Below are 24158 nucleotides of genomic sequence, written 5' to 3'. Positions count from 1 at the left end.
AAGGAACACGCCAACATTTTGGGCTAACCGGCACTGTCCGCTTCCATTCATTGTACTAAGCTAGGCTAAAACGTGCAGCCAGATAGCTTTCTACTGAACGCACAGAGACACGCACAACTGAACGCACAGAGACACGCACATAGTGTATCTATCTTCTTGTCTTTCTCTGGAGAAGACGCTAAGCTAATTTCCCAAAATGTTGGCGTGTTCCTTTAAGACACACCAAACCCAGACGAAGAAACCCTCTCACGGAGAGTCATACCCTGGCTGCAGCGATGACCACGCTCTCCCCCTCCTTGTGGCCCTTGGCGGTGTCGTTGAGGGGCTTGGTGGCCCCCCAGACGTTGAAGTCACCCAGGGGGTCACACACCATCTCTGCATAGAGACCAAACAAACACACGTGGACATAAGTGGCGGACGAGAAGGCAAACAGACGATGTTGTTTTTGTTTAATACATAGATTAAAAAGGCACTTTAAATGAGTCCTTCAATGCCGACTGATGATTAGGGCCTATTACAAAATACATTTAAATAAATAACTATTTAATTTAACAATTAACAAGTGCAAGTCCTCGTCTGCACCTTCCGAGTCTGAATGCAGTCAATGCTCGAGTCCAAGTCCGAGTCATCAGTGCTCAAGTCCAAGTCGAGTCACGAGTCCTGAAAATCAGTCCAGGACTCGGACTCGAGAAGGAAGGAACTGTGTGTGTGTGTGTATGTGCGTGTATTAGGGGTGTAACGATGCATCGATTAATCGAAATGCATCGATTCTAATGTGTTAGAATCGATGCATCGATTTGAATATCGCTGCTGGCGGGACAAAACCTCATAACTCCAAAAACCCAACTTTTCAGCAGATGAAAAAAACGAACACAGATTTGAGGGCGAACAGAGTTAGGAGGTTTAGACAGATGATTGGTTTAATGCTTTCCCATTGTGTAGACTTTGTAAAACCACACACACATGGACGATGATCTACTGAGTTGATAAAAAATAAAAAAAATATATAAAAAATGGAGTTACAAGGTTTTGTCCCGCCAGTAGCGCTATGTTATAATCGATTATAATCTAAATAAATTATTATTATTTTTCTTTTTTTTATGTTTTTTTTGGTGTGTATTGTTTTTATTGACCTATAGTCCATTCATGCTGAGTGAATCAGTTCCCCCAGCCACATTTGTGTATTAATTTTCTTTTGGGGAATTAACTGATAGAAAATGTATCGAAAATGTATCTAATCGAATCGTGGTCAAATTAAGAGATTTCATGATGCATCCAATCGTTGCCTGAATAATCGTAATAGAAATGAATCGTTGTGAGGTTGAATCGTTACACCCCTAGTGTGTATATATGTGTATGTGTGTATGTATGTATGTATGTATGTGTGTGTATGTGTCCGTGTATATATAATGTATGTGTATGTGTGTATATGTGTGTGTATATGTATATGTATAGTATGTGTGTGTGTGTGTATATGTATGTGTGTGTATGTGTGTGTATGTGTATATGTATGTGTGTGTGTGTGTGTGTATATGTATATGTATAGTATGTGTGTGTATATGTATGTGTGTGTATGTGTATGTGTGTGTGTGTGTGTGTGCGTGTGTGTGCGTGGTCACCTGGGTTCAGGCTGAAGTTGATGTCGTTCCTCCTCATACAGGTGGCCGTGTCGGTGACGGCGTGCATGTGGGAGTACAGCTGCATGGCACACAGCGGGTACTGCGGGCCGCTGCCGTTCACCACGAGGTTATGTTCCGTGTAGCACTGCAGAGAATACAGTCATTTACATTTAGTAATTTAGCTGCTGACGCTTTATCCAAAAGAGACTTACAAGTTCTGTACGACAAGTCAGCAGGAAGGCTACAACTCTTACAGCTGAGTAACAATGTTCATCAAACAGTGTTGAAACCTGGGTGCTGCAGTGTTGAGTGCATAGTAGTACGGTAAATACATATTACTAGTATAGTAGGTAGAGAGCATGATAGTAGAAGACAGGAAGAAGGTCAGTGTTTTTTTTCCCGTTTTCTTTCTTCATTTCAGATATTGATTGAAGAAGTGTGTTTTTAGCCGATGGCGAAAGATTGATCCAGAAAGAGAGACAAAAGTGTTGTTGGGCACAACCGCAAACAAGAGTTTCAAAGCAAACAGCAATGCACCAAGACGCATTCTTTGTCATTTTTACATTTAATTTTTTTTTATTTTTTTTTGCATTTTTGTACCTCATTGTCTGCATTTTTACTTCATTGTACTTTCATTGTACTTCGGTTGTACGTTAGTTTGTATATTTGTATAGTGTTGGGACTTTATTCTTATTTTACTTACTTTTTTTTACTGTATGAAGCACATTCTCAGGGGCTCATACAGAACCAAGCATTTCAATGTAATGTACTTTATACGTGACAAATAAAAGCAAACTTGAAACTTGAGACGCAAATACAACCTTTGGACCAAGTTGTTAAAAGAAATGTGCCATAAAGAGCCAACAGTGATGAATATGATCTTTTGCGGACATCTTAGGACCAAAAATAAAGTCACTGTCACTAACCCTTTCACTACCACACTATAGAAGGTTAACCCTTTCACTACCACACTGTAGAAGGTTAACCCTTTCACTACCACACTGTAGAAGGTTAACACTTTAACTACCACATTATAGAAGGTTAAACCTTTCACTACCACACTGTAGAAGGTTAACCCTTTCACCACCACACTATAACAGGTTAACCCTTTCACCACCACACTATAGAAGGTTAACGCTTTCACCACCACACTATAGAAGGTTAACGCTTTCACTACCACACTATAGAAGGTTAACGCTTTCACCACCACACTATAGAAGGTTAACGCTTTCACTACCACACTATAGAAGGTTAACGCTTTCACCACCACACTATAGAAGGTTAACTCTTTCACTACCACACTATAGAAGGTTAACACTTTCACTACCACACTATAAAAGGTTAACCCTTTCACCACCACACTATAGAAGGTTAACACTTTCACCACCACACTATAGAAGGTTAACACTTTCACCACCACACTATAGAAGGTTAACCCTTTCACCACCACACTATAGAAGGTTAACACTTTCACCACCACACTACAGAAGATTAACCCTTTCACTACCACACTATATAATGTTAACCCTTTCACCACCACACTACAGAAGATTAACCCTTTCACCACCACACTACAGAAGATTAACCCTTTCACTACCACACTATAGAATGTTAACCCTTTCACAACACTACAGACCGTTAACCCTTTCACCACAGACAGTAACCAATGGTGAAAGGGTTCAATCGGATCTGCTGTTACTGTTGATCCACAACAAATGTAGAGTTGAAACAGTAACCCTTATTATGGGTCAGGTTCTCCTCAGTGCCACAGTGGTGTTAGGTGTAAACAGTAGCAGGATGAGGCCTGCTGCCCCCCCATCACAGACATCCCTGCCCCGTCACAGACACTGCTGGCTCTCCTTTTAAAAGGAACACACTGACATTATGGGAAATCCGTCTTCTACAGAGTCCGACAAGATAGTGCGTTCAGTTGAAGGCTATCCAGCTGCAAGCTAGCCTAGCTTAGCACAAATAAGTGGAAGCGGATTGGGACCACTAGCCTAGCTTAAAACTCCGGGAGAGGCCAACAGCTAGGCTAGCTGGTCCGTATCCGCTTCCATTAATTTGTGCTAAGCTGGGCTAGCTTGCAGCTGGACAGCTTCCTACTGAACACACAGAGAGGCCATTGTCTATACTCTTGTCTCTGGAGAAGACGGTAAGCACATTTCTCATACTGTTCTGTTGGTGTGTTTCTTTAAGCTCCAATGATTAGGAGCACTTTACTGAACTAGAGCTCAGACCGGTCTGCCCCGACGGCCTAAAGAAGAATTCTCTCTATGGCCATAACCTCTCTGGCGTAAATTAAGCTTGGCCGTGAGAATGTTACGATGCAACATGGACACGAATAGTTCTCTTGAGATCCAAAAGCAGTTGCATGGATTTCTTTTGGAGTTTGTTGAAACCAGGAAAGAGAGATTGAACAGCCCCTTGTGAAAGTTGAAATCCTGATAATCGATGGTCACAAAATAAATCCCTACAGAGCTGTCTGACGATCTTGGAGAAACATTAGCCTCTGTTACACAGTAAAATTACTGTGGCTAATTGGAACTTTAGCTAGAGGCTACGGCCAATCAGCTACAGAGAACTTCTACTTCTAGGACCAGAGGGGGACGTCTGCGCTGAGTGTTCATTTTGGCAGCTGATTTTTATTTAGTCTTAGACTTTTGACTAAAAATGCATATTAGTTTTAGTCACCTTATTTTTTTTATTTTTTAGATCTTTCCCCCCCTCCTTTTTCCTCCGTTTTTCTCCCATCCCAATGTTAGTCGTTATGCCAATTCCCAATCCCCTACAGTCGGTCTGGGAGAGTGGAGGCTATCACATGCTTCCTCCGACACATGTGTAGCCAATCAACCGCTTCTTTTCACCTGGCAGTGCGGACTCTCACTGAGAGGGTGTAACGTGTGGAAGGATCACACTACTACGCCCCTTAGATCCTTTCCTCGCTGAGCAGGCGCCCCGACCGAACTGTAGGAGTCGCTGTTTACAACGACCAGGACCCACCCACCGGCTTTCCCACCCTCTAACACTGCCAATTGTGTTAGTACGACGGCCAGCCAAGCCGGAAGCAACGCAGAGAGCTGGGCTCGATACCAATATCTCCTGCGTTGGTGGCGAAGTTTTAGTCACCTTTTAGTCATTTGAATTATTGTTAGTTTTAGTCTACAAAATCTATAGAAGTTTTAGTCTCGTTTTAATCAACGGAATCTATCAAAGTTTTAGATATTTTTTTTGTCAAATGCATGTTTTTTTTTAATGAAATCAGTAACCTTTCCTCAAGCACACAGATGCTTTTAGATGCACTTTAGGCTTGGGCGGTATAATTTTTTTCATACCGTCATACCATGATGACCTAATACCCCGGTATACGGTATGACTTTCATTTTCATCAGCGGGGGGGGGGGGGGGGGCAACCCGTGTTACCAAGTAAACAAATTACGGAGATGGCCAGTTAGCCCGCAGCATCCGAGTGATACTATCGTTAGCTCTCAGAACGGTAGCCAGTTAGCCCGCAGCATCCGAGTGCTACTATCGTTAGCTCTCAGAATGGTAGCCAGAAGCCTGCAGCATCCTAGCACTATATATATATATATATTTTTTTTTTATATATATTTTATCTTTCACTACCTATCTTTGTGAAAGTGGCTTCTCAGCTCTGGTCCAGCTGAAGACAGAGCAGAGGAACAGATTGGACATTGAGCATGACCTCAGAGTTGCTTTGTCTACCATCACGCCAGACTTTGAGACTCTTGTCAGGACCAAACAACATCCCCAGTTATCCCATTAGTTCCCCCAAACTTACTGTCGTCTGTTATGTTAAGCTAAGAAGTCTTCAGCTGGACCAGAGCTGAGAAGCCACTTTCACAAAGATAGGTAGTGCAAAAAAAATATATTATAATAATAATAATATATATATATTTTTTTAAACGACTAATCGACGCAACAATTCCTCGTCGACGATTTTTTATAATCGACGTCGTCGATTATGTCATATAAACTGAAACGCATCTGTGATTTTGACGGTATTGATTTTCAATACCGTCTGGATTTCTAAATACCCTGGTATACCGTAATACCGTCATACTGCCAAAGCCTAATGCACTTCACTCGTAAAGTTTTCTTCTGAAGAACTTCCAACTAGAGTCTAAACTGCAAGCATTTAATGATACAGTGTGAAGGGTAGGGCACCAGGTCCCTGCAGTCCTCGTAATATCGGCGTAAAGCCGCCAAGAAGCACCGTTCTGTCCACTCCTATTTGCCCTCAATGTCCCTCATGTTTCTTAAACATGACCGTTGGCTGAATAAATAACATCAGGTTGGCTACATTTACATTTAGTCATTTAGCTGAACGTATAATTATCCAAAGCGACTCATGACAAGTCAGCAGGAGTAACAATGTGCATTAACAGTGCTGAAACCTGGGTGCTGCAGTGTTGAGTGCATAGTAGGGGTGGGGGAAAAAATCAATACGTAGTAGTATCGCGATACTTTGCGTGGCGATACTGTATCGATACAGGGACGCCAAGTATCGATATTTAATTATTAAGTTGCATTGTTCATTTCAATACCTGTAATAGTACAGTAGTCCACACACACACATGTGCATTCAGTTAACCCTTTCTCTGCCACGCTTATATCCATCCTTATACCGTCCTCTGCCAGCTCTATTTGTCTATGGAGATGTTCCCCTTCTTTGCAGGGCTATAACTTTTTAAATTGTATTGCTAAATTGACATTACTATGGCCCATTCAACGTCAAGTATCTATCGTTTAGGATGTAGCAACGTTCTACTTTTTCATTCACATATTCATACTAAAATACGGTCTAAAGTATAAATATGTTATCGTTTTCTGCAGCATTCTGCAGAACGTGAGTTATAGCCCTAAATATAGATCATCAAATGTAGTTTGATACCGATTGACGTCAGATAAAAGATTTCAATTGTACAAGGTCCTACACGTCATGCCTCATCATCTGCTGGTGACCGGAGGGGGGGGGGGGGGGGTTATAAGTCCGTGACCGACGTTAAATCATTTATTAGTATGGGTGATATGTTGATCGGAGCATTGTGTATGTTTAATAATAATCAAACACGCTGAAACTCACCGCAGCTTCCTCGCAGCATTGGGCGATCAGCGTGGAGCAGAAAAATCTCTATTATGGGATGTTGATATATGCTATCCATTTCCAGGTTGTATAATAATATATACGTCCAAATCATGTTGTTTATCGAGTTATTGGCAACGGATCGCTATCCAGTGTATCAAGCTGGAGTCCCGCTAGCGATAGCGAGTGGCCGGACGAAATATGGGTGAGCACCACTTCCGGCGCGTCACTTCCGGTTTTGGCGATTCGCCGATCGGCCACCAGATGGCGGTCTTGAACCGTTGGAGAGTTGAGAGGAGATCAACAGCAAGTCTCAAGTCTCCGTGGGTGAAATATGATTGCCATGACAGATTTTTGAAATATTGATCTCAAAGACGCTGTAAAACGTCATTGGCAGATTACGCATGGCGAGGAATGACGTCTAAAGTCGTCCTTGGCGATTAAAGGGTTAAGTTGGAATATGACTGTAATACAAACAGTTCAGTTTGTCAGGTACATGCAACATAGATTACAGTGTTTACATCTGTCTGCTTGAGAAAATACCATGTACTGCAATAAAAATTATTGAAGTGAGACGAACAGACTGAACTTTATTTTATTAGATAAAACATGTTGACAGTTTTACTTTGCAGTAAAAAAAAAAATATATTAGCAAATAGAAACATTCTGGGCAATGAGTGGATTCAGTCAACATATCGTAAATCAATCTACCTAGATGTCTCATGTTATATAGAAAATATCATGTGTTTTCTGTTATTACATTATTCTCTGTACAGCTTTGACCAGTCAGCATGTTTCACCTGGTGTACAGACGGCCTGTTTTGCCTGATAACCATTTTAACACATCCAGCGCCGGAAACGGCTTACGGCGTGTTTCAAGTTCATGCTAATTCTGCCATTCCACGGCGTACGACGTTATTGAGATCATATTTAATTTTTTCGCCATGTTATTCATAATTCCCTCACGGAGCCTGGTCTGATGCAGTGGGAGCATGCACAACTCTGCAACGCTTCAATACTGCCGCCTGGTGGATGATCTGCGAGTTACCAAACCGGAAATGGACGAGTCGATCTCGGTGCGTCTGGGAAATGCGTCCGGCACTCGCATATTGTCGCGGGACTCAAGACACACACCGTGTATATGTTATTATTATTATACAAACCGGAAATGGATCGACTCGATCGCCGTCAAATAAGTGGGATCTTTTTGCTCCAGTCTCAGTGGCCAACGGTAAGAGGACCCTGACGTCATTTTCAAGGCGATTGTACATTTCTTTGTTTACAAACCAACTGATCAATAAATCAACCCATACTACATAAAGCATTTACTGACGATCACAGACTTATAAACGTTAAAAAGTTATAGCCCTGCAAAGAAGGTGAGCGACTCCATAGGGTTACAGCACTGGCAGAGAGTGGTATAAGATGGGCTAGAAGCGTGGCAGGGAATGTGTTAATGAGCTATCCTCTCATAACAAAACTGTGTTAGATTCTGCTTAGGCCCAAATGCAACATTTTAACAATCCATTTATCTCACAACAAGATAGATGCCTGGGCACAGGTGCAGCTTATCTTCACATACTGATGAGAACTCCTTTGTTTCCGTTGTGTATAATTGTAGGTCTGACCAGATCTCTCTCTTTTCTGGTCAGACAGTACATTGTCTTGTCTCTGACTTCTGAAAATGAGGAAACTTCTGTGATCACAGAAAACTGTTTTCTTTTGAAATAGCTCGACTCGATCTCAATTTCTACAGCTCGCCGCCATTGCTATATAAGAACTTTCCACAACACTCGTCATTTTGAATATGTTCTATAGACCTGTTCGCTGTTTACAAACATACAGTGTTCGAGCCAATTAGCAATACCAACTGAGTCATGTGACTGAGTTACCCCAGACCTGCTGTGCTAAAAAAATAAGTATGACGGGGCTCCATGGAGAAAACATGATACTCCCCTGACTAACAGTATAATGGAGCTCCATGGAGAAAACATGACACTCCCCTGACTAACAGTATAATGGAGCTCCATGGAGAAAACATGACACTCCCCTGACTAACAGTATAATGGAGCTCTATGGAGAAACCATGACACTCCCCCGACTAACAGTATAATGGAGCTCTATGGAGAAACCATGACACTCCCCTGACTAACAGTATAATGGAGCTCTATGGAGAAACCATGACACTCCCCTGACTAACAGTATAATGGAGATCTATGGAGAAACCATGACACTCCCCTGACTAAAAGTTGTTTTCAAACTAAAACGGCTGGATGACATTTTGAGTGCGAGTCTCCTTTTACATATCTAGCTTTGGCATGGATTGCTTGTTTAGATCGCTAGCATGGCTAACAAATGCAAATATATTGTAGTCTGCCCCGTTGTTCTGACCAGTATTACGTTCCTTTTGCCCCCTTGATGCGCGCGATCACTGAGTCTGACGTGGACAACAAACAGGTCTATAGACCAAACACAGTGGAAATGAAGCAGTGCGATAAATACATATTCATAGCATCACATTAGTATTTAGATAAGCCACAGAAGAAGTCACGTTATAAAAATAAGCAGTTTCTAAGAAAAAACGATTTGTTGTGTACATTTCTGAAGCATTTAGCATTATGGGCGCGGCCATTTTGTTGCTGACGTCATACCGGGGGTTGGGTGTATACACTCTGGTTAGCTGCCTATATTGAATGGGTCAGTCAGCAAATAAAATGTTGCCTACAAAACAACGGGACCGCGGTGGTTCTGTTTGTATTGCTCCTGGCTGTTCAAACTAATTTTACCATGTGAGAGAGAGGAAAGTTGGTTAATTTCCACAAACTACCAGTGAAAAAAACAGTGTTGTCGACATGTTGGCTCGGGCTGGCTGCACTCAGGCGGCGCGACCAGCCTGTTGGACAGGGAAGGAGGATCTGCAGCGAACACTTCATTGCCTCGGATTATGTTGTTGGGGTGGGATGTTTGTCCAGAAGACCACTAATCAGCTGAAGCCGGACGCGGTTCCCTCGGTCTTCGACAGACAGACCGGCGTTAGCTCTCGGGGCCCGGCGTTAGCTCTCGCTAGCTAGCGTTAGCAACCGGAGCGTCGCGGAGCATTCAGCCTGCTGGCTACACAGCTTGTGTAGCCAGCAGGCTGAATGCTCCGCGACGCTGGTTGAAGTGGGTCTAGGTAGCCAGCAGGCTGAATGCTCCGCGACGCTCCGGTTGCTAACGCTAGCTAGCGAGAGCTAACGCCGGGCCCCGGCTGGTGCCAACTAGCTAGCGATCGCTCCCGAGAGCTAACGCCGGTCTGTCTGTCGAAGACCGAGGGAACCGCGTCCGGCTTCAGCTGATTAGTGGTCTTCTGGACAAACATCCCACCCCAACAACATAATCCGAGGCAATGAAGTGTTCGCTGCAGATCCTCCTTCCCTGTCCAACAGGCTGGTCGCGCCGCCTGAGTGCAGCCAGCCCGAGCCAACATGTCGACAACACTGTTTTTTTCACTGGTAGTTTGTGGAAATTAACCAACTTTCCTCTCTCTCACATGGTAAAATTAGTTTGAACAGCCAGGAGCAATACAAACAGAACCACCGCGGTCCCGTTGTTTTGTAGGCAACATTTTATTTGCTGACTGACCCATTCAATATAGGCAGCAAACCAGAGTGTATACACCCAACCCCCGGCATGACGTCAGCCATGACGTCAGCAACAAAATGGCGGCGCCCATGTTGAAAACAGGGATATTATATTATATTTTTCAGACAAATAAGATAGATTTCACATTTGATTATAGAACCCTGTCTTACACAAGGTACACAACAAACAAACTAGGATCACATTGCTCACTGCTTCATCTCCACTTTAACCTTTCACTGCCATACGACAAAGTGTTATAACCCTTTCACAACCACAATACAGAAGGTTAACCCTTTCACTACCACACTACAGACGGTTACCGTCTGTAATGTGGTAGTGAAAGGTTAACCTTCTGTACTGTGGTAGTGAAAGGTTAACCTTCTGTGTGGTAGTGAAAGGGTTAAATTAATGAGTTTAAATTTGTCTTCCAAGGGAGGTCATTCGGAGGACACTTATTCCATATCCTGCATAATATACAACATAATGCCAAATACAGCTTATATCCGCAGGGCTGTACAGTGCGAGATATATGTTGCACGTGCTACAGCAACATCGGTCTGTGCGATGAATGGATTTACTTCAATAGCACTGGTGCGATAGGCATTCGGTTCATATCGATACTCTTATTTTGAAAATCCTGTGACTGGTCTCATTTCCGCCCCAAGCGCAGCTCCAGCCATAATATCTATGGCTCCGGCAGCTAACAACGTTCGGTTCATATCGATACTCTTATTTTGAAAATCCCTTGGCAACTCTGCGAGTCGTATCCGCCCAGTCCGTGCAGTCTGCTGGCATTAACTTTCAGTGCCCAGCAGGGGGCGCACATTTAGTGCTTGAATGCCTACCATCCACTGCAATGTTAGCATTAATATCGCCTAATCTATGTGTTACAAAGGGTCAGATTAAACCGAATATATATATTTATTACTTGAGATATATTGTATAGTATTTGTATATCGTCTGATATCCCTTGTATATTCTTTGTACATATACACGGAATATCCCTTTACCTAGTACAGGCCAGACCATAATATTCGTTCTCCTATTGGACAGCGACCCCCCAGGCGCCACGGCCATACCCCCAATGTCTAGTTCAAAGTCACCGCTAAGACATGTCTCAACATGCCCGGTTTTGCGCAGTAATATGAGACAGAAATAAGGCTGGTACTAGATTATTCACCTTACGTATAAATACGGCGCAGGTGGATACAGCAGTAGTCTAATCTTAGTAACAAGTTGAAGCCTCACACCACAATACAACGTGCTGTGAAGTGGGCCCGTTTTGCCCCGAAATAGAGCCTTGAGACCGCGTGCGAATTGATAGCTGAAGTGTCAGAGTTTAACGCTGTATCGTCGAGTTCGACCTATTCTATTATTAAGTAATAGTCTATTATGTATAGTGTATCGTGCGGCTACCGTTCTACAGTGACCAGCATTGCCAACGTTTCATCGTACCGAGCTAGTGTGCTTATCCAGGCTGGGCGGCCTAACCTTGTGCCGTCATCCGAGGAGCCCTAGACGAGAACCGTGTGGATATGTACACTGACTGCATAACCTACACCGACGACTACAGAGCCCTTTTCGGCTGGATTATAATGCTTTGGTCCTGTGGCTGCTGGAGCAGAGAATCGTCTACCCCCACTACCGTGTGGGATTTACCCTGTGAGGAGCACCATCGAGCCCGCCTCTAGGACTCTGAGGCTGGCTAGCTTTCACCCATGCGGCACTGCATACCGGAGAATAGCTGTTGCTTTGTCTACGGATCAAGGGATTATTGCACTCTCTCCTGTACCTGGAGTCTCCTTATTCCTCGTTGATCCAGACTTTTGCTACCGACAAATCCTCTCCCCTGCTGGCTTACAACCGGAGGGAACCCCCTTAGTATCTCCAGCTGACCTACTAGTGTACCATATATAATTCTTATGCTACAGGTGGTATTAATTATCCCCTTCGTAATATGCTCATGGACTTACGCTCTTGACCTATTCATGCACATTCTTCGCCTTACAAGCGCAACTCTCATTCTTAATAAATGTAAGATAATCTTGGTGCTCTTCTAATAAATATTATAAACAGTACTTTCTTGTTAAGCCGTGTTATTGTGTGGGTGTTCATCTCATATACATGTGTACTGTATGACCAGTAGTAATGTACATAACTCAGTAGTGGTTTAATGATACCATACTTATTCAATACAGTCAGGGAATTGTACCCCTCAGTTACACTATGTTTTAAATTATGGCTATGACTCATTTCCAGTCAACATTGTCGAAGCGGATTGTTTTTTTTATCGGTTCATTTCCGTTTTATAGCATTTTGAAAAGCCCTCGTTTTCACGTAGAAAAAAGAAGATTCCATGATAATCGCCCTGTACTGTAATATTCTAGAACGGTCATTTTTCGGCCTATTTATGAATCGTTTTCAAATAAACGCTAGATTATCGATAGTATATGTGCACGTGTGCACGCTGGTGCCGCTTGCTGAAAATCGATTCTCTCAGTTCCTGATCGTTCTTACAGTCAAACAGCCATATCACATTATAGGGGAAAAGCTTATATCTCCGTGAAAACGGGTCTGATTATCCTAAGACTGGTAAAATAGATTCCTTACCTGAGATCAGATGGTATCCAAATGGATTATTCCAATTCCTGATCGCCATTCCAAAAATCAATCCTTTTATTGATCCAACGTGTATACTGTAAAACACATATTACACGCTGTGCTGAGGGTCCAGAATGAATCTGATTGGCTCCGGTTACATGCGTGAGAAGTAAAATGTGGATTCCGGGTTTTTTTTTTCTCATCCATTTTCATTGAGTCTAATCCAAAATGGTGCATTACCATCTGGGAGACATAGGGGGCGCTTTTTTCACATCTGAGCGTCTGGAGGGGCAGGGTTGAAATAATGAAAATGAAAAATAAATAAATAATGGCTAAAAGCTTCACAGGGGGATTATGTTGTAAATATAGTTTTCAGGTTAATAAATCGTCTTATGAGGGCGATAATGGTTCAGGAGGTAGAGCGGTCGTCTGGTAATCTGAAGGTTCACCGGTTCCATTCTGGCCCCTCTTGGCAGTGTTCAAGTTCTTTAATAGTTGTCATACAGAAGTACAGAATACTTTCATACAAAATGCTTCTTACTGTTACGCTCCAGAGACTGTGCTAGACAAGATAGTATCAAATAACATAATAACATAATATAGCATGAATGTTGGGAGTGTCCTTGAGCAAGACAGTTAAATCCCTAACTGCTCCTAAAATGGGTGAATGTGACGCATAAGTTGTAAAGCGCTTTGGATAAAAATCTCTATATGAATGCAGTCCCATTTCATATACCGTAAATACTCTAATAGTGGAGGGTACTCGAATAAAGGACGGGCCTCTTATAATGGCCGGGGATTTGATGGATGCAGACAAATACAGGCCGGTCTCCAATATAAGGTCGCAAAAAAAAGTATTTTTTTATTTTTCGTGCCGTGATATAGAATGAGATAAACTCTTGCCAATGCAAATCAAGTGCTGCCTCCCGCTACACTGACTACCGTACATTAACGTTTCCCTCTGGTTGGCGTTAGCTTTAGCGCTAGCTAACGTTGTCATCTAGATCTGTGGTGTCAGCTGGACGACGTTGACTTTGTTTGTAGGGGTGGGAATCACCAGTTTCATCATGATACGATATGATATCGATTCTTTGGACAACGATACGATATTTGCCGATATCACAAAGTCTCTCATGATACAATACGATACGATTAGATTCAGGTGCCTGCGATCGATATGAGATGATATCATATGCCCATTTAACACAATCAGTAACATTTAGATCAACAAAAAAAAGGTAATGAAAATATCATTTGACATTTGTATTTTTGAGCTCTTCCAGACATTTAAAGGAAAATCAATCTATTGTTTTTAATACAAATAGACCTCCTGTTCACTGTAAAGTGCCACGTTTTTATATATTGAGCTTTAAACTTTAAGCTAAATTTTTTGGAACTCAAAACTCACAACCTCCCTCTCCCAAACCGTTCCTACAACAATTTGTTGATGTTGCATGATCATGTATAGGCCTACATTTATTATGTATTATATTGTTTATGTTTAAATAACATTTAAACATCAAACTCCTCTGACCTCATCTTGTCTTTCCAAAGACGCGCGCACACACACACACACACAGAAAGGGAGAATGCTATGCTGTAACATCTACACACACGGAGCTACTGCTGTTGTTCTTGGGCAGATATGAGACTCGCCACAGGATTTTCAAAATAAGAGTATCGATATGAATCGATCTTATTACATCGCATCGATCCGATTCGATTGTTGATAATTACATCGATGTATCGATCTGGATCGATGTATCGTCCCACCCCTATTTGTTTGCAAACGTTAACATTCGCTATCTATATGGCGTTGGCAGGCAAGGCTGGCGTTGTCCAGTTGACACATTACAGATCATGATGCTATGATAGCGTCAGCTAAAGCCACTGCATGTTATTGATTCAACTCGATTCGACTGAGGAAGTCGAGAAGGTAGGTACCACACGCTAAATCGTCCCCGGACCCCGCAACCTATAGACCAGGGGTGGCCGAGCCGCATGCGGCTCTTTGCCCGTCAATGTGCGGCTCTTCCATCCATTAAAAAAAAAAATAATAATTACTTTTACTTTTATTTTTTTATGTCACTCATTCCATAAGGACGTAGAATAAACATTTAATTTTTTTTTTTAATGGTCCATTTGCATGTTCTTGGGATCTGAATCTAGGGACATATATGGATCAGTGTCAGAAATAGTGTGTCTGTTACTAGGCTTGAGTAAATTGTAATGAACCAAAGGAGAATATCAATTCTATTAAATTTTTTTTTCTTTGACTGTGAATAACACCATGCTAAAATTGACCAGACCTGAAAAATCTAAGCAAATTAATAAAGGGAAGATTATTAAACAGAAGGTTTTGTAGATACAGTACTGAATTCTGCCATCTTTTTTATAATGTAAATTTCTCCACCATTTTTCATCGTATTGCAACACCGTTTTTTGCAAGACGTTCACAGAAAGGTAGAGAAACTAACTGCGTTCTGTTTTATGGCAATAACGTTCAGGTTTGTGGGAGATAATCCCAAAAAATAAGAGAAATTAAAAAGTAAATCCAGAAGTCAGATGATTGACAGGGGCTGGTGTGAGCTGGGTAGGGTAGTTTTTCGAAATTCGAAAGCCCTGAATCTCTTCCTTCAAAAGACTACACTCACTTTTGGCTGTGCCACTTCCTCCTGTCAATATGCGCCGGTTTCCGACTCAATGCCCTGAGATTTCTATAATCTTATATTTCACTAATAACAGTTAAAATAATTGGTAAACGTAATGCTGAAAATATACACTTTTACTGTATATCTCAGGCTTAAGAGGTTAACCCTGTGAGGCCCAAATTAAAAAGACATTAGCAACTTCAGAGGCCAGAGGGTGGGACATATAAACACATGTACTATCAAATAGCATTGTGAGGCTGAACAACAGGACCAATTGACTATAGGCCTACATGTGCTTAAAAGAATTTAAATAAATTCTTTCTCCAATTTTCTGTTTTTCTCCCCGTCCCAATTTAGTCGCCGTGCCAATTCCCCCCCTCCCCTACCTGGCTGCTGTATGCATGTTCTCCTACGAGTCGGTACAAGGGCGTCCCGAAGCCGACCGCACGCTTCCTCCGATACGTGTGGCGACTGCCAGTGACGTCTTTTCACTTGGCAGCGAGGACTCTCATTGGTGAAGTGTAACGCGTGGGAGGGCACGCTATCTCCACCAAGTCCTGCCCCCGCTGAGCTGTCCACAACGCCAGATTCCCACCCACCAGCTTCCCACCCCCTAATACTGCCAATTGTATTAGTATGAACGACCAGCCAAGCTGGTAGCAACGCCGAGAGCTGGGCTCGAACCCAGCATCTCCTGCGTTGGTGACGAGCGCAATCTCTGCTACGCCACCTGACCGCCCTATAAACATTCTTTTTTTAAATGGCTAAAAGTGATTTTGTAATTTTGCAACCGTGGGTCTCACAGGGTACTTTTAACCCTGTGAGGCCCAAATAAAAAAAGACATTAGCAACTTCAGAGGCCAGAGGGTGAGACCTATAAACACATGAAGGGTGCCGTGACTGAAAAAAAAGGTTGAGAAACGCTGGTATATGGTGTGGCTCTTTGTGGTACCTAGGGCTGACCTTCAAAGCTTTTTTTGGCAATCGAAGCTTCGGGGCCGAGCTTCGATTTTAATTCGAAGCTTCGAAAAGAAAAGAAAAAATAAATAAAAATAAATAATTTTCTTTAATTCTTTTTTTTGTATCTTATGTTGTGGGACTTGTACAGCACTTTCGTAAACGTTGTTGTTTTTAAATGTGCTCTATAAATAAAGTGGGTTGGATTAATTAATTAAGTAGCCCCTTTCGTGACTGACGCATCCAACAAGGTTTCACTCGGCTGTGTGATTTAATTCAAGGTGGATCGCTGTTGTCGTTTGAACAACTTCAGATTTCATGGGAACTACCAATCCCCCAAATCAAGAATGTTTAAGATGAATGAAGTAAGATTTAGATTATTTGAAATATGGCCTGTGTAGACTAAACTATGCACAGAATTATGTCAGTCTACAAGGTCCGGATTCTACATGGTCCGGCAATGTAGACCTTGTAGACTCCACTACAGACCAATTATCAGTGAATGTTCATGCATGACACAGTAGTGGTGGGCCTGATCTCTGCCAACGACGAAAGGGCCTACCTGGAAGAGGTAGAGAACCTGTCACAGTGGTGTCAGGAGAACTGCCTCTCCCTGAACGTCAGCAAAACAAAAGAGATGATTGTGGACTTCAGGAGGTCGGGGGTCAAGGACTACAGCCCCCTCAGCATCGACGGGGCACCGGTTGAGAGAGTGAACAGTTTCAAGTACCTCGGAGCCCACATATCCGAGGATTTGACATGGACCACACACATTGACAGTGTTGTGAAGAAGGCACGACAACGCCTCTACTTCCTCAGGCGCCTAAGGATGTTCCAAGTCAGTCAGAAGATCCTTAGGAACTTCTACTCATGTACAATAGAGAGCATCCTGACTGGCAACATCACCTCCTGGTTTGGGAATAGCACTGCACAAGACCGTAGCAGACTACAAAGAGTGACACGTTCAGCCGAACGCACAATTGGAGGGGGGCTTCCCACCCTCCAGAACATTTACAACAAGCGGTGCAAGGGGAAGGCTAAGAGAATTATTAAGGACTCGAGCCACCCGAACAACTGCCTCTTTGAACTGCTGCGGTCAGGCAAGCGATACCGGAGTCTTAAGGCGAGCACAGAAAGACTCAGAAGAAGCTTCTATCCCCAGGCCATCAGGCTGCTAAACGAACAATAAACACTATGCAACAACCATCAAATGCTCACAGCACACACACCCACACACACTCACTTAAACAAACAAACACACTGCAGCACCCACTCTCCACACTTTAGATCACACAAACACACTTTATATTTATTGATAAAGGATTTGCACTACAACTCGTACACCTACTGTAAATTGTACCTAAATTGCACCTCATCCTATTTCTGCCTTGCACTATATAGTATTGTATATTAGTACACTACACAGTATTGTATATTATATGGTAACTCAGTTACGTCTACTCTGCATCGAACATTGTACATATGTCTATATTGAACACTGTGACCTAATTTTTTTACTTCTAATTTACATGCTATACTATGTTATTTTATTTCATACTTATCTTGTCTTGCACAGTCTCTGGAGCGTAACAGTAAGAAGCATTTTGTATAAAAGTATTCTGTACTTCTGTATGACAACTATTAAAGAAACTTGAAACTTGAAACTTGCATTTTTAAGAAGGGCAACTTCCACAAAAAAACAAAGAACTCACCAAAACATCTCAGTAGCACCTTATCTAAATGTTATATTTCATATATGGAGATTCATATTTATTTATGTATTGCATGCATTTCTACATTTTATTTCCTATTTTGTTTATTCATCCCAGTATCTTTCTTTCTTATGTGTGGAATTCTACAAGGCGCGCGCACACACACACACACACACACTTACATTTAGTCATTTAGCTGACGCTTTTATCCAAAGCGACTTACAAGTTCTGTACGACAAGACAGCAAGAAGGGTACAACTCTATCAGCTGAGTAACAATGTTCATCAAAGTGTTGCGTGTTACAGTGTAGGTTAGTTTATTAGGACAAGTGCATGACAGTAAGGTTAGTCACGGTTAGATTTTTTTTTTTTTTTTTTTATTATATCATTTCAGATAATGGTTGAAGAAGTGAGTCTTTAGTCGACGGCGAAAGATTGGACGGGATTCGGCTGTCCTAACTGGGATGGGTAGTTCACACACACACACACAAATCGAAGTAAAAAAAAAAAATTTTTTTTTTTTTTTTTTTAACTTCGATTTTTTTTTTATGTTGGAAGCTTGTGCCATCGAACGAAGCTTCGAAGTATTTAAGACAGCCCTAGTGGTACCACAGTCTTTTTTGTGGCTCTTAGTCTCTGACTGGTTGGCCACCCCTGCTATAGACAGTTCCAACTTCAGTGTGTGAATTACGTTAATCCACACCAGTTTCACAATTACTCAACTGCATTCAATATTTAAATACCAATGCTAGTCTAAATAAATGTAGACAGACAATGTACATATTAAAAAATAGAATGAACAGATTTCTTCCCATGTTTTTTCCATGTTTTGGAGTTTTGCTATAAAAGTCTGAAAATGAAGGGATTATGTCCATTTTTTGGGAAGGCCTGCCTCTTATATAAGCCTCTCTCTAATAAAGGCCTGGTGCTCTTTGCAGCTGAGGTAAATACAAGACCCGACCTATATTTGAAGATTTACGGTAAATGCAGTCTATTTATATGTACAGTGAATGTGCTTTTAACACTTTAATCGCCGGAAACGCCGAAACTCGTCATTGCCCGCCATGCTCATTCTGCCGAAGACGCCGTAACACGTCTTTGATATCAATATTTCAAAAATCTGTGATCGAAATCATATTTCTCCTCCGGGGACCTGAGATATACTGCTGATCTCCACTCAACTCTCTAACGGTTCAAGAGCGCCATCTGGTGGCCGATCGGCAGATCGCCCAACAGGAAGTGACGCGCCAAACAGGAAGTGCTCACCCATATTTCGTCCGGGCACTCGCGATCGTTAGCAGGACTCCATCTCGACACACTGGATAATCAATCGCTCGCCCTAACTCAATAAACAACGTTATTTGGACGTATATAGTATTATACAACATGGAAATGGTTAATCTAGATCAACATCCCATAATAGAAAACTGTCTACTCCAAGCTGATCGCCCAACGGCCCGAGGAGACTGGGGTAAGTTTCAGCGTTTATTATTACCGTGTTCAATATAAACTGCTCTGATGATCATATGACCCACACTAGATGAATGATATAACGTTGCCCACGGAATTATAAACGACCCCCCGCCCATCCGGTCAACATCAGATCATACGTAGTAACTTCTAGAAGTACCTCCAGTTGAAATTTTTTATCTGGCACCGATCGCTACCAAACTGTATTTGATCATCAATATAATGCATTTGGGGCTATAAATCAAGTTCTGGAGAAAGCTGCAGAAAACGATAAAAACATACTTATACTTTAGACCGTATTTTAGTATGAATATGTGAATGAAAAAGTATAACGTTGCTACACCCTGAACAATAGATATAGGACATTGAATGGGCCATAATAATGTCAATTTAGCAATAGAATTAAAAAAGTTATAGCCCTGCAAAGAAGGGGAACTTCTCCATAGACAAATAGAGCTGGCTAGGGATGGTAAATTATGAATTTAACCATGGCGATCAAAGTGTTAAGAAAGGTGGGCACACCGGTTGTTTTGTGGGTTGACCATTCTGTGAATGCTACACCACAGGTGGACAGGAATATTCTGCTAACTGGTTTAAAGGAACACACCAACATTTTGGGAAATTAGCTTACCGTCTTCTCCAGAGAGAGACAAGAAGATAGATACCAGTTTTCTCTTTGGCGTTCAGTAGAAAGCCATCTGGCTGCACGTTAGCCTAGCTTAGCACAATGAATGGAAACGGACAGTGCCGGTTAGCCTAGGCATTGTCCAACTAACACCTCTCCCGAAGGCTAACCGGCCATGTCCGCTTCCATTCATTGTGCTAAGCTAGGCTAACGTGCAGCCAGATATCTTTCTACTGAACGCACAGAGAGGAAACTGGTATCTATCTTCTTGTCTCTTTCTGGAGAAGACGGTAAGCGAATGTCCAAAAATATTGGCGTGTTCCTTTAAGCACAACAACAGGGATACTGGATTGCCGGGTTCCCAACATTTAAAAAGGAGCATTCCACTGAAATCGACTTATTTACAACCTAAAAAGGGTACATTTCCGTAGAATACCCCTTTAACCCATTCTCTGCCGGACTTATATCCATCCTAAACCATCCTCTGCCAGCGCTATTTGTCTATGGAGATGTTCACCTTCTTTGAAGGGCTATAACTTTTTAAATTGTATTGCTAAATTGACATTACTATGGCCCATTCAACATCAATTATCTATCGTTCAGGATGTAGGAACGTTTGACTTTTTCATTCACACATTCATACTAAAATACCGTCTAGAGTATAAATATGTTTTTATCGTTTTCTGCAGTATTTCATAGAACGTGAGATATAGGCATAAATGCATATATTAGATGATCAAATGCAGTTTGATACCGATCAACGTTATATTAAAAATTTCAACTGTACATGGTCCTAAACGTCATGACTGGTCATCTGCGGGTGAACGGAGGGGGGGGGGGGGGGGGGTCGTTTATAATTCAATGACCGACGTTAAATGATTCATGTAGTATGGGTGATATATAGATCAGAGCAGTTTGTATCGAAAATGGTAAAGAAAAACGCTGAAACTCACCCCAGTCTCCTCGTAGCGTTGGGCGATCACACTGGAGCAAAAAGATAGCTATTATGGGATGATGATCGATGCGATCCATTTCCGGTTTGTATATTACTAATACACGTCCAAATCATGTTGATTATTGAGTTATGGCAAAGATTCATATCGACGGTGTCTGTATTGAGCCCCGGGACGATAAGCGAGTGGCCGGACAAAAATAGGGGACGGACCAAGCACTTCCGGTTTGGGCAACTTCCGGTTTGGCAACTCGCCGATCGGTGGCGGTATTGAAGCGTTGCAGAGTTGTGATGGATCAGACAGCATCACCCAAGACTCCGTGGGTGAAATATGAATACCATGATGAAAATATGAAATATTGATCTCAAAAACGCCTTACGGAGTTATTGGCAGACAACGCATGGCGGAGAAACCCGCCTTAACACGTGAATGGCGGAGAATGGGTTAAAAAGGAACCATAATGGGATTGACGACGGTCACCCGGGTCATATGGCTGCACCGTTCTGTCCCCCGGGCCATATGGCTGCACCGTTCTGTCACTAGGGGTGGGAATCACCAGTTTCATCATGATACGATACGATATCGATTCTTTGGACAACGATACGATATTTGCCGATATCACAAAGTCTCTCACGATACAATACGATACGATTAGATTCAGGTGCCTGCGATCGATATGAGATGATATCATATGCCCATTTAACACAATCAGTAACATTTAGATCAACAAAAAAAAGGTAATGAAAATATCATTTGACATTTGTATTTTTGAGCTCTTCCAGACATTTAAAGGAAAATCAATCTATTGTTTTTAATACAAATAGATCTCCTGTTCACTGTAAAGTGCCACGTTTTTATATATTGAGCTTTAAACTTTAAGCTACATTTTTTGGAACTCAAAACTCACAACCTCCCTCTCCCAAACCGTTCCTACAACAATTTGTTGATGTTGCATGATCATGTATAGGCCTACATTTATTATGTATTATATTGTTTATGTTTAAATAACATTTAAACATCAAACTCCTCTGACCTCATCTGGTCTTTCCAAAGACGCGCGCACACACACACACACACAGAAAGGGAGAATGCTATGCTGTAACGTCTACACACACGGAGCTACTGCTGTTGTTCTTGGGCGGATATGAGACTCGCCACAGGATTTTCAAAATAAGAGTATCGATATGAATCGATCTTATTACATCGCATCGATCCGATTCGATTGTTGATAATTACATCGATGTATCGATCTGGATCGATGTATCGTCCCACCCCTATCTGTCACCCGGGCCATAATGGCTGCACCGTTGTGCCGCTTACCTTCCGTATTATCTCAGTCTGGTTGTCCTCCTTCAGAGAGAAGATGGGGAACCCAAACTCCTCATAGGAGAGTCCGTTCCCCTGGGGATTCCAGACTGTGGCTTTACAGTTGGCCATGTCAGCGTCATAGGTCTCTGAATAGACACCTGGTGGCGGGGAAGAGGAACTACATCAGTCACATGACAAGGGGGGGGGGGGGGGGGGGCAAAGGGATTGATTATAAGGGAGACTGGAAGACAGGACATTGGGGGTTAATCAGGGGGAATTGGGACTACAGTAGGTGTGGGGGGGGGGGGGCACATATAATTCTACCACAGTACCAATTTCGTGCAACACCACATGTTATCAGTTAGCAGGGTCCAAGCTGGCGAAACCCATTTAATAATAATAATAATACATTTTATTTGGTGGCGCCTTTCACGACACCCAAGGTCACCTTTCAGATCATAGAAAAAAAAACAGCAAGGCAGTTAAAAGTCGAGGTTAAAAATAAAACAAGTATAAAAACAGTGAAGTTAAAATAACCAACAAACAGCAGGGGGTATAGGACAGTGACAGAGGTTATAGTGAATATGCACTATTTCTACATGTTTATCGCATAACGCCGAATCAGGCGTCCACGTGCAAACTGCCCCCCACCCACCTGTGTTCTGGTTGGGGCAGGTGGTGTGTGGAGAGAAGCCCTCGGCAGGACTGGTGTTGGGGACGACCACGGCCACGCCCGCCACCCGGCGGGTTCCATTCTTCAGCTGCATCATGACGGCCCTGGTGGGGGACGAACGGAAACAAGGACAGATGCGTAGGTGGATGTGAGACAGGTCCAGCGTGTGACAGAGAAGGAGGGAGAGACAGAGAGCGAGACAGAGAGGGAGAGAGGGAGGCAGAGAGAGACAGATAGAGGGAGGGAGATGGAGAGAGAGAGTGAGAGACAGATAAAGAGGGAGGGAGACAAAGAGAGAGACAGAGAAAGCGGGAGGGAGACAGAGAGACAGAGAAAGCGGGAGGGAGACAGCGAGAAAGAGAGAGAAAGAGACAGAGAAAGAGAGAGGGAGACAGAGAGAGGGGGAGACAGAGAGAGAGGGAGGGAGACAGAGAGAGAGGGAGACAGAGAGAGGGGGAGGGTGACAGAGAGAAAGAGGGGGGGGAGACAGAGAGAAAGAAAGAGAGAGAGACATGGGGAGGGAGACAGAGAGAGGGGGCGGATGAGTGAATCATTTATTATCATCACACAGTAGGTATTACTTTTATAGTGAGATGCCACAGTGCTACTATTCTAGCAACATAGCATTCTGCCTAAAGGTAGATCTACGCTACCTTGAACACTTTAAATTATATTTAGGGATGGGAATTTTAACCCAGCCCAGAGAAGGAGCCATTGGCCATTTTCTATTTTTCTCCCATCCCAATTTTCGTATTGTCCAATTCTACCCTCCCCTGTCTCGAACGTTGTTAGGCCATGCCTCCCACAGGCCGGCTGCAATGTGGACGAAGCCTTACATCACGTGTCCCCTCCGGTACACGAG

The 24158-nt window shown here is 42.6% G+C and overlaps 1 protein-coding gene across 1 annotated transcript in view; it reads right to left on the bottom strand.

Annotated features, from left to right (window-relative positions):
• The window catches only part of ncstn (nicastrin), a 73273-nt gene that overhangs the window by 29072 nt on the left and 20043 nt on the right, over positions 1–24158 (bottom strand). Inside the window, exons 4-7 of the mRNA XM_084326915.1 lie at positions 23279–23400; positions 22636–22781; positions 1620–1764; positions 263–375 (exon numbers count right to left, since the gene is read on the bottom strand). Of these exons, the coding sequence (XP_084183041.1) occupies positions 263–375; positions 1620–1764; positions 22636–22781; positions 23279–23400 (526 nt within the window). The remainder of the gene's footprint in view (positions 1–262; positions 376–1619; positions 1765–22635; positions 22782–23278; positions 23401–24158) is intronic.

This window comes from Notolepis coatsorum (genome assembly GCF_963971535.1).
Source record: "Notolepis coatsorum genome assembly, chromosome: 13".
Classification (NCBI taxonomy): Eukaryota; Metazoa; Chordata; class Actinopteri; order Aulopiformes; family Paralepididae; genus Notolepis; species Notolepis coatsorum.
Note: the sequence above shows the minus strand (reverse complement) of the source record. Positions and strands in the feature narration are given on the sequence as shown.